The 12,461-nt window shown below is 40.3% G+C and overlaps 1 protein-coding gene across 1 annotated transcript in view; it reads right to left on the bottom strand.

Annotated features, from left to right (window-relative positions):
• Nucleotides 1–5,130: 5,130 nt before the first annotated feature.
• LOC114476270 (Krueppel-like factor 7) overlaps nucleotides 5,131–12,461 on the bottom strand; it is a 36,688-nt gene continuing 29,357 nt past the window's right edge. The window contains exons 3-4 of the mRNA XM_028467667.1: nucleotides 11,328–11,451; nucleotides 5,131–7,527 (exon numbers count right to left, since the gene is read on the bottom strand). Of these exons, the coding sequence (XP_028323468.1) occupies nucleotides 7,476–7,527; nucleotides 11,328–11,451 (176 nt within the window). The 3' untranslated portion in view covers nucleotides 5,131–7,475. The remainder of the gene's footprint in view (nucleotides 7,528–11,327; nucleotides 11,452–12,461) is intronic.

Raw genomic sequence — 12,461 nt, 5'->3', positions numbered from 1 at the left:
CAACTGTGATGTGTTCAAGTGTTTAGGTGAATCACCGTCTTTGTCTAAAGAGCAGGCTTTTATCATGTCTTTTTTTCATGACGGATGCTTCATCTCAATGCTTCTTTTCATTTGTGGCTCTTTTAAGAACGCAGGAGTCACAGTTTATTCATACACAAGACAAGACCAAGGTTGGCAAGAGCGCGCTCAGGTTTTGTGTGGGTGACAAACAAAAGTAGAAACAGGAAAGGACTCAAGGTCAGTGTGTAACAATGAAAGCATCTGTGTCAACTGTGTGAGTCAAGAACAGGGTTTCTTGTCCCCGGTCCTGGAGAGGCACCGTCCTGCCTGTCATTTATGGGTTGGGGTTGAAAGGGTGATAAAAATACTCTCAAGTAACGAGTTAAATACACACAATGATTTAAAAAACTATAGCATACTCAACAGGACCACAAACACACACAAGACGAGTACAGAAACACGCAAAAATAGCAAAGTAATACAATACTACAACAAAGTACACAAAATAAATAGAACGATAGAAAAATACACAAAACGACTCCAAACACATGCACAACGACAATAAATACACAAAATGACATAAAATGACAGCAAGAATACACAATATAAACTCATACATTCATACAAAACGACCCCAAACACAAATATTTAGTGCTTTTGTCTATTAACGCCCAGATTGTTCTTTATTCTAGATCAGTGTTTCCCAAACTTTACTGCCCCATGTACCCCTTAGCCTTTATTTCTTATTGCATGTACCCTTTAGCTCATCTTATGCATTATTTATTTGTGTCTGCAAGCTCGTCTAAACTCTTTCCTGTGTCTCGTCCAACATTAACCTTGAATTTAAGCCTTTTTATTCATTTATTTCACATTTTTAGCTCATTTTAAAATTTGAACTTCACCTTTTGGTGTGTTTTAATGAGTTGTGCCACAAATTATTATTGATATAGTTGCCCATCTGTGGTGCAAATCTCGAGGAATACAGAATAGAAGCCAAAAATAGAGACGGAGAGGGAAAGGGTGAATCCTTTTAGGTAAAGAAAGTGCTTTGCTGTGCACAATGCATGGTGTAATTACTCTGTGCACTGTAAAGGTCAATGACTCAAAGTGAAAGCTGAAATTAAAATGCATGTTTGAATTAACAGAGCCATGCCTGATAACATCACGGGATCATTTAATCCTGTTGTCGTACCAGATTTACTGTGATGTTATCAATTGAATTAGAGAAATAGAAACAGCTGAGTGGGATGGATGAAGGAAATGTACATGCTGTGTTTATAAGCTTGGCTATTATCAATCTTCTGTTCAGGTATTCCATGTGTGATACACATATTAACCATATTCGGAGGTCATAAAACGGGGAACACGATAATATTACATGGTGCATTCTGAACATGTAAATGTATATGTAGTGTTGGGCAATATCTTCATATCAGATATCGGTAAAAAAGCTAATATCAAACATCCCTAGACTTGTAGGTAACATCAGACTACAGTAATATTTGGAATATGGATGAGTACCCATTATTCAGCAATTTGTGGGCAATTCAATTTAAAGCAGACATAGGAAACTGGCGGTCCGGGGGCCACATGCGGCCCTCGGTCTATATTTATGTGGCCCCCAAAGTAAATGTGAAAAATGACATAAAACAAGAGCAAGAATACATAAAAAAATACAAATTATTACAACATAACAAGACAAAATAAAAACACATAAAATACTCCAAAAACACAAAAAACTACTACAAAAATGGACAAAACGACAACAGTAATACAAAAAATGGCTCAGAAAAATATACAAAATTGCAGAAAATGACAACAAAAGTACACATTAAGACAAGAGAAACACAAAAAATTACTCAGCAAACACACAGTAATAACAAACAAGTAAAACGACAACAGAAATACACAAAAAATACTCGAAAAAATACACAAAAGGACTACAGAAAATGCGCAAAATGCCTCACAACAAACAAGACAACAACAAACACACACAGAATGAGAGAAAAACACACAAATATACTATAAAAACCCTTAGTTCTTTCCTGTATTAATGCTCAGATCGCTCATTATTCTCAATGCTGACATGAATGTTGATCATTGTGGCCCTACTGTGATAAAAGCTGCCTTGCTCTGATTTAAAGGTGTAAGAAATCTCTCCATGTTTGGCAAACTGAGGGCCCATATAGCTAGAAACGGCTCTGGTCAACATGCCAGAAGTTGAGTTTTAATGAGTTTCCAGTTGTTCATCACTGCACTACTTACCATTATATAATAATATGCGTGTTAACCTTTGTGCACGAGTGCTGAATGTAAATCCCATCATTGCCGGAAACATATTAGGACCATTTAGCTCTGCTGTGAACTCACATACAACCTCATCTCCATCATGTGGAGTGAAAATGACGATTGAAAGGCGCTCATGGGATGTGCGACCTTTATTGAAAAATGACTCCATCGTCTTTAATTTCATAGCATGTCGGTGGGATTGACGTAGTAGGTATAGTTAGGTAGATAATATGCAGCCTGTCTGTAATTACCGTTAAAAGAACATTAAGGTCGACAGATACATGGAAGCTTCTTGACGAGGGTGCCCATTTCAATTAGGGAGCATTAAATGAAACAAAAATCCTTATGGGAGTTTCTCATTGCCAGATCCGAGGAGAATTAATACACTGCATAGGCCCATTTACCAGCGAGTAATTACTCCCTAATTATCCATTAGTTATTCGATTACCCTTTTATCAGCCAGTCATGGTCAAAAAGGCAAGAATAGCGGGTAAGCCATCACCTTGGTTGGTAGCAGATGTAATTACGTGCTGTAGGAGACAAGGAGTGTGTGCATCCAGGCGGTGTGAAGGTATCTCGACCCATTTCCTGTGTTTGATCAAAAGGAACGATAAATCAGAAATCTTTGTACTCATCCTCGGGTGGTTTGCTGCAAATAGCTGAAATGGATAGGGGGGTAAATGAATGTTCCAGCCCATTTTCACTCAGCTGCTCAAGCTCAATCAGCAAATCCTTAAAAAAAAAAAAAAAAAGCATCGGTCAGTGAGAAGAGAAGCAGAGGCGCGCCCGGTATTATCAACCAAGTGAAAAGCTCAGTGATCGAGGGCTCGATAAGGACTGGGTGTGATGCCATTAAGTGCATATTGTTGTTGAATCAAGCCGCCATTAACACAGAAACAAAGACTCCATGCCAAACTGCTTCTACCATTTATTACACGTAATTACATTCTTAAATAAAAACGATTCACTGAACAGTTCCTTGCATAGAGATATTACAATACCAATTTAAAAAAGGAATTATGAAACAAACCAGTAACAAAAATAAATCTCTCATTTTTCCATAATAAAGAACATTATCGTACCCATACATCATAATATACAAATGATAAATTTGAAAGGCTTTGTACAGAAAAGGAAAAGCAGGAAGAAAGCTGAGGACTCGGACGGGGGAGGGGTGGAGAGGGTGAGGGAAAGGGGTCGCAGCGAAGAAAGTGGAAGGAATGGACTCGAGGAGAGAGGGAAAGCGATGAGAAAAGGCTGGTAGAAAAAGGGTCTGGTGTCGGCAGAGGTGGTGTCACACATAGTAATGCGTGCAAACCCCCCCTCCCTTTACAGAGAGCCGGAGCCGCAGTCTGGATCTCTGACTCTTACCATGTGGCATGAAAAACACACAGGGAGCGTGTGTGCGTGGGTTGTCTATATTTGTGTTTACGGATCATGAGCATAAGCGTGGATTGTGTAGTTGTTGCACATCTACAATGAATGAGAAATGCACAACAAAACAAAAAAAAAAAAAACAAAGAAAACCCACCAATAAACAGCTACTATACAGACTTTGTGAGCAGTGTTCCATCACTATGTCAAGTGTAGTGTACAATCGGACAGCCAACATCAGATATGCAAGTGATTCCTTCCAAAATATTCAGAGTGCAAATACAAACAGACAAAAAAACACACGCACAGGCACAGCAGAATTGACAATCGTTCATTAAGATGACACAGAAGTGAACCGCATCCTCGGAGACGACATGAAACAACCTTTTTCACATTTTTCCAGCTGCGGGCATCATACACGAAGAGAACGCGTTGTTTACGTCGGCTCGCCAGAAGAGTCAGACCTAATTCCAACGTGAACATTTTCAGTCCAGAATGAGAGGAAACAAAAGCAAAACATCTATGTTCACAATCCCACACATTCACAGCAGTTCACTTGGACAGGACAGTACCTCGTTGAAATACTGAAAAACACGTGTAGAGCTGCCATTGATGATACATTTTGCATCTACATGTTGACCCGCGACTCATTTGTCATATGACGAGCCAGGACCAAGAGGGAAGAACACGCACTCGCTGAGCAGCACGTTCTTAGCTAACCAACCAACTAAACGGTTGGCTAATGGTTTATTCCTTAAATCCTTAAAGCCATTTCCTTATTCTCCTTCATTTACTGTTATTTAGAAACGGGGTTAACATTTGAAATGTTATACATAAGGCTGACATTACGCGGTTATTTTCTGTCAGTAGCATGAATAAGGTGTCATGAAGGCTGTCAGTAAGTGTTGTTTGCTAAATGATGACACCTTTGGAGCTATGTTGGCATTTTTTTGTGTTAGGTGGAGGGATCTAGTGGGGTTAGGGTTATGGCAGTGGTTCTCAAACTTGTTTGGCTCAAGGACCCTCTTTTTCCTTATTTCTGAATCCAAGTACCCCCTTTGTCTGACTACGACATTTTACTAAGAAAACTATTGAAAAACAACTATAGAGCAAACCTTTTTTGGACTGTGACCCCATTTTGATATCAAGAATTTCTGGTGACCCCAAAGACATTTTTTTGCATTTTAGTTGGACTAGATTTATACTTCACAAAGTATAGAAAAGCAGTTGTTTAAGATTGTGTGTCTTCATTTAAAAAAAATAACAACAATTTCAAAAATCTATTTACATGCATGCGACCCCATATGGGGTCCTGACCCAAAGGTTGAAAAAAAGGATTCAGTGGCTCTTGAGTTTTTTTTTTTTATCATTTAGACTGATACTTAATTTGTTAATTTTGCACTCTCTCTATCTTTCTAGTCCCCCCCCCCCCCCCCCCCCCACTATAGTGCCATTGCATACCCCCATTTGAGAAACACTGAATTAGGTTAATGAACGACACTTAATGACAGCCTTCATGACACCTTATTCATGCTAATGACAGGTGTCATGTCATAATAATGACAGCGTAGTGTCAGCCAGTGTTACCGACAGGTAAAGGTGGGACAATATATCGAGCAATGACATTGAAAACGTCACAGTATGTATCGTCAAGAGTACGAGTTGTATGGCTGGGGGGCAACTGCAACTCCAATCACAAATTTTTTTTGTCTCTTTCCTTTCCAAAAATATCTCAAAACGCCATTAGTACCTATTGAATCATATTTTGAATTCAATATGTAGAAAGATGATTTGATGATAGATTATAGACACAGTCACGACATGATCAAGTTAAAATGTAATGTGGACTGAAGCCATGTTTGTGTTTTTGATGCTTAAATGTTGTCCGTTTTTTGTCCTCTATCAACTATCAAAGGTCGTAGTTAATCCCTTACCCCAACTATTCCTATTATCTTAAAGCCCTCCTCTTTCTAAGCTGCCTTCTTGAGTTGGGCGCCCTTGATTGGAGTCTTCAAAACTTGTCCATCGACTAAAGACAGAAAAACCTCAAAGATGTATTATAAGATACTTCATTCAAGCAGCTCAAACACAAAAATCCCGTGATCTTAGGTTTAATTCATGCGGCTCTTTGTGCGCGTGGGCCTCACCTCGCTGCAGTTCCATGAGCTGATGGGGCAGCTATCACTTTCGACTCAGCAAGATCCATTCAGCCACCCACTGGTTATATGCACTTGTGACCTCCTGCTGGTCCTCTAGCATATCTTAACCTTCCATCCATAACATGTTGGCTATTTTAAGTCCATTCATTTGTTTCAGATGTGAGGAAAGATGATGGTATGATATGATCCCAACAACCAGCAACATGTTCAGCCTCACACCGGATACATTCACAACAAAGAGCCACCCAAATGATTAAAATTGTGCCATGGGTTATCCAATGGGTCATTATACATCTGGTTCTGATAGGCATGTTTGTAAGGAAGTAAGCAGCAATGGACTTGATTAGGCATGATTCAAAGATGTGCTAAATGCCGTTTATGTTTTCTAAAAGCTGCTCAATGTGGCTCGCAAGGCTCCAATCACTCACAAAGAGATCATTTCAGACTTCGGTTTTTTTTTTACGGGCCACATCCATTTACTACTCAGTTCTTCAAAGTGTTTTTTTCTTCTTCAGTGGTGGCGTTTTTGAACAAATAGTGGAATCTTTCCATATAAATAATATAACCTTTACATACATAGTGATCCTGTTGGTGTTCCATGTGCTATTGCAGTCAGCTTGTGCGTGAGACTCTGACGACGCGTGAGAGCCAAACCTTAGAGTCTCAAATTGTCTCCCACCTAAAGACGGTGGAGTTTTTACAAAAAAAGACAGTCAATTGTGCAACAGTTTCTTGATAGCCACTCAATCCCAGAGAGGAAAACACCCTTAGGAGCCATCTTGCATCTGTTGGGGCACTCCTCTCGTCCTTCCCAGAATAGATTAGTTAGCCTCATCCATAGGTAATCTTCAATGGATGATGTTCATTTGACAAGCCAAGGCCCAGGACAACCTCAATCGGTCGTTGCAGGACCCCAGAGCAACTGAAATTCAGTTCTACACCAAACAAACGAAGCTGATGCCATCAAACAGTTAGGATTTATAAATGGATCCATTTGCCCGTTATACAAGAGGTCAGATTAGAAGCTGCAAGATTAAAAGTTGTGGACAAAGAACCCCTTTGGTGAGTTGTAAAGGCTGTGGTAGATTTGATGGAATAAAAACCCGCTCTCTTGCTTCTTTTGCATTGCAACTGGTTGAAATGGCTGTTGTCAAACCCAAAGCTGGTCACTCTCCTGCAGTTCTGCTGTTGATTCACACACAAAAAACACGACTGTACAACTGATTCAGTTTGGCAATGGTAATAATCGCTGGTTCCTGGAGCACTGCGGCATGGAGAGGGCTGATAATCTGAAAGTGTTTCTTTACGGGACTGATGCAAAGACTGCAAGGATGACTTAAAAAAAGAGCTGCCAACGACTGGTACCTGGTCCCCTCTAAGTCGCGAACAAAGCGAGGAATAGAGCATCTGTATCTTAAACACAAGAAAACATGGTGGAAGTTGTGAGGGCATGAGGAGACGTCTTGGAGTCATAGACCAACTGTTGGGGTAAAGACCAAGTAAGCCGCTCAGGATCTATTGGTCAAGTTTTTTAGCCAATGCATCCCTTTGACTCTCTTCTTCCAGTGTGCTGTAATTCTGCCAAAGCTCCTTTCCCTTCTTCCTCTCCGCCTCCATTCTTCCTTCTACCCTCGCTGACCTCTCTCTAGATTCTCAGATGTGCCTCTTCATGTGTAGCGCCAAGTGGTCCGACCGTGAGAAACACCTGCAACCAGAAGGAAAAACTCGTCAGCCAGTTAACAGCGCTAAACGAAAGAAGTTGGTTTTGTCGACGGAGCTATTAGCCGCTGTTAGCTAGTGAGTACCAAGCCACAAATGCACAAGTAATTAGTATATGTGTAACTAATTCATAATCAGCATTTTTAACAGCAATTCTAATGACTTCAGCTGTGCAATGAATAACTAGAGAGCCTGCGGATGGATCTGTTCAAACAGAGTGTTTTGCTGTGGGGGGAGGAGACTGAGCAGCATGCAAAACATGTGCTGTAAAACGATCACTAAATTAGATGAATGGAAGCCTCTCATCTAAAATCAGGCTTGCAGGATTCCCGGGGCGTATATATGTACCCTAACAGAATAACTCAGGAAGCACGTTGGCTTATTCTAATTCTTTTAGCTTTAACAAATATTCAGTATATTTACCCCTAAAGCTGATTGCCACAAGGTGAGAGACTGCACGCTTTCAGTCGGTGTTTCGTTGCATACATACAGATGCAGCCATTATGAGACCGCCTTTTTTCGTCAGCGTGAACAGATGAAGTGTTTCTGTTGCAACACTACAGCTGCACTCCCAAGAGAATTGGTTAACAGAAATACTCGTTTTCTTTGAGATAATTGGGAGTTTCATGTTTCGACAATTAGCCTGAGAAGTATTTGAAATGCTGGGTTGATTCAATGTTTAGTCAACTGGATAAAGATAATTACATCTAGCATGAAAATAAAAACTAGGGTGAAGAATGTTTCTATTTGACTGAGCAATGTTAGCTAGTGTAGGATGTTGCTGTTATTATAACTACAATTTTAACTTTCCCTGTGATTCAGCACTTCATAAGAACTGGTTCAGACCTAAAGGTGATCAATACGCCGAATGCGTTTTAATGCATTCGATACGATACCGATATTGCAAGCTTGCATACTTGCTACAATGTATTTTGAATTGAAAAACTGAGTCTGGAATTGACTGATTGTATTAAAGATTTTAGATACAGGCTCAAATAATCCAATATTCATTTTTTTCTGATCTTAGTTCAATATCCGATATTAATATTGGATTGGGACACCATTAATAGTTGTAGTGCGCCTTCTAAAGATGAGTGAATTTTGCAATAGTGTGTGAATTGGTTTGGAGATGATCAACTTGTTGCTGGGCAGCGTTTATTCATAATTTGTTTTAACCTTATATGAAAATTTAGGGTTTATTTTTTTTTTTCTTCCTTTTGGTTTGTTTATTGGTTATATTCACAAGCTGGCAATACGTTCATGTCTTTTTCCCCCCAGTTGCACTTGATTAAATGTTGGCAACTTTGCGTTCCTAAGATGTGCAAGTTCTTTCTCTAAATATTTGAAAAAGGAAAAATTCAAACTTTTTTCTTACTGTTCCTCTCAACCAGTGGTTCTCAAACTTTTTTGGCTCGTGTACCCCCTTTCTCATATTTCTAAAATCCATTATCCCCATTTGTCCGACTACAGCATTTTGCTCAGAATACTATGAAAAAACAACTATAGAGCATAATGATGGAATGAATGAATACTAACACACATTTCTATCACCGTTTTGTGTGTTTTTGTGTCACTTTGCAGGTTTTGTTGTTGTTTGTTCTTTTTATTGTTCAGTATATTTTTCTCTTATTTTGTGTGTTTTTGTTGTCGATTTTGTGTGTTGTTGGTATTATTTAAAATATTTATTCCACTAGCTTCGGCCCTGGTAGCTGCAGGCGTGTAGGCAGACCCAACCTTTAAAGGATCCACCACCACCATGGGCTGTGATTGTTGAACATGCAGTTCATTAGAGATTTAATTTATGTTAGATATATTTAAGCTCATGCATAGTCTTGAGCAATGCTTGCTTGACCCATAGGCGTGCACAGCCGCAAATACAACCACGATGCTTCGCGTGTGTGTATGTGTGTGTGTGTGCGCTCAGCTGGACAGATGGTAAAGTACGAGTCACGACTCGGGGGCACGACACCAGCTGGCACACCGTGGCCCTATCTCCACCTCCTCCTCCCCTCCCATCTTACCCTATCTTCAATCTTCCCCCCACAACTTCCTTGTCTCCCCTGGTTTGGCCTTTTCCTTCATCTCAGCAGGGAGCTTGTGTGCCTTTGTGTGTGTATTTTAGGCTGGAGGGTTCATGCGTATTGTGACACATAACAGACTCAGGGCTGAATTAAGGATGTGCCCACAGGGAGGTGGGGAATCAAGGGAAGTGTGTGTGGGGGGGGGGGGGGATACTGTACTTACAGTCTGTCCAGCTGAGGCCTGACAGACAGGCCCCCTTTGCAGACATTAGGGAAGAGCACCCCAGGTGAAGAGGGATTTCTCTTTGTCCTCTCATAATGAACCTATGCATGATTCACGAGGTCACGTTCTCAATAGCATTCTCCTAAGCAATTTCAAAGCTGTCAAAAAGTCAAAAGTGTTCCTTAAAAGAACGCAAATGCCTATGACAATGGATGACATCTTTATTAATCTGCGGCCTCATGAATTTATAAATACTGTTGAGTTCAATTTAAAGACGAGACAATGGTAAACAACTTAATAGTGTTGCAGGCGTTGATTAAATAACAGTTTGAAGAAGAGAAAAAAAAAACTCCACCATTATGGTATAAAGCCTTATATTTAGCAGAATTAACCGCTTTAAATGACCTTTTCACACAGCCTTCTTTGCAGTACGATGGTAGCTCGAGGAGACAATATTGCTCAGAGATCTCTGAGGTGTCAGCCACGGCCAATACGCAGGGATGTAATTAAAAAAAAAGGAGCACAGATTTTAATCTCATCCTTTGGCCGATCCTTTTTCTGTGAATTATGGCGGTTGAATACTTGAAGCTGTGCGTTGACGTGCATTTAAAAGGACTTTAAGCCAGGGCCAACAATTATTCTTGACAAAGTCGAGGAAACTTCTAGAGATCACTTACAGTATACTACACAAGATAAAGATAATAGGGCTGACTTTCCCCTTCCTGACCAAATATGGCAAACGCCAGATTATCTTAAATTTTAGAAGATTATCCTGGGGTCTGAGGTGTGTTAGGAGTGAATTTGTCACCATAATCGGCTCCAAAACAGGTTGGGCCAATCAAGTGTGAGCATTAAACTTTTTCAATACTTACGACTGAAGATCTTTATGCGTTTGGGGAAAGTCGACTTTGTGACTTGTGCTGTGGAATAGAATGTAGCTAATCAAGAAGCTAGCTGACTGGAAAACAAAGTATGCATTCTTTGTTTTAGTTTGGGATTTTTCTCTCAGAAATGGTCCTACTCTATGTCCACTTCTCTGTGGTGTGTTGTAATTTCTTGTTGTCGTTCGGATCGCAAGATTTCTGGCTTGGAGGAAACGATTCTTGAATCATTATGTGTATGGCGTGATCTGATGTCTGTGTATGTGGGGTTTAACATCAAAACAAATGTGTTTAGATATAGAAAATGGTCGCGTGTGCACCCCGCTTTTGTTTTAGTCTTCAGTCAGAATACAAACTTTTGCTGATTTATTGGAATAAATCTGGCTTTGGTAACGACAATGACACCTAACTGGTGTTTTTATGTCAAGGATTGTCATTGAAACTCTCCAAGTTGTGTCTTGAGTTTAGTCAAACCTCAGGTATCCTAAACAACTCACTTCCAAACTGGGTCAGAACCAGTTGGTGTCGCGTTGTTACTACAGCAAACTGTGTACAAGACAGTGAAGCACTGCCTGCTGTGTGTACTGGAAGTACTTCAGATAACTATTGGAAAATGGAAGAATAACAGTGTGGCTAGGGGGGGGGGGGTGTTTTGACAGACCTGTCACAGTGGTTGCACTTGAAAGGCTTGGCACCGGTGTGTTTGCGGTAGTGCCGCGTCAGCTCGTCGCTCCGGGCGAATCGCCACTCGCAGCCCTCCCACGAGCACTTGTACGGCTTCTCACCTGGAGGATTAGAAAACACACATAAGCACACACAAGTCTGACGGCTCGCCGTCAATAACCTGCTCATTTGTTTGAACGAAAAAAGAAGTCTGTGGAAATACTGTACAACAACAACTCCTCAAATATGGTTTCCATTCTGTCACACAGATAAAGACGATCACTTTTCTTTCTTTTTTTTTTTTCAGAAACTGAAAATGAATGAGACACAATGTTGAACACAGAGATGGAGAAGCTCCCACTGGTCTCGCATCTTGCTGAACAGGCAGGAGAGAAGTGGAGCGAGAAAAGAAGTGGGAAAGGAAGAGAATGAGCAAAAGAGGGTGGGGGTGGGGAGGGGATTAGAGAGAGGTGAGATGAGACCAGGAAAGGGAAAAGTGGAGTAGAAGAGAAGTGTTGCGGAAGTGGATTAGGGTTGGAGATATGACGGCTAGGAAGGAGATGGTGGTGGTGGTGGTTGAGTGATAATTAGGCCAGTCACATAATGGCAAGAAATCCACAGCCTGCCAGCTGTGTCCACCCCCGAAAACGTCTCCTGCATCAGTCACATCCCATCTGGAGAGGTGAGCAGGTCTGAAGTCAGACAAAATCAGATAAAATCACAATGTATGCCTCATAGATCAATGGATCAAACATTATTTACTCCAAGAAGAAATGGAAAAGGTTGAAATTTCCACTTGAAAATTTGTTTTCATCTCCACTTTAAAAAAGCTGTTTGTTGACATTTTTGGTTTCGGTCTTTACTTCATTTTACCTCATTCTGATATGACAGGGAACACTCTTTTTTTTAAGAAGAAGAAGAAGGAGAGGAAAAGACAGGGAATACTCTGAACAAACAAGAATGAAAATGTGTCAAGAGAATCACTGTACTGAAAACAAGTAATCACGCTAAGATTGAAAATATAACACTTCTATGCCCTGTTTTTGCGATGGAGATGAAAAAATACTTCCAAGAGGCAATTTCAACCTTTTTTCCCTTTTTTTTGGAGTAAATAATGTTTGCCATTGATCTA

The sequence above is a fragment of the Gouania willdenowi genome, chromosome 2, assembly GCF_900634775.1.
Source record: "Gouania willdenowi chromosome 2, fGouWil2.1, whole genome shotgun sequence".
Classification (NCBI taxonomy): Eukaryota; Metazoa; Chordata; class Actinopteri; order Blenniiformes; family Gobiesocidae; genus Gouania; species Gouania willdenowi.
The sequence above is the reverse complement of the archived record's forward strand: the minus strand, read 5'-3'. Positions and strand labels throughout refer to the sequence as shown.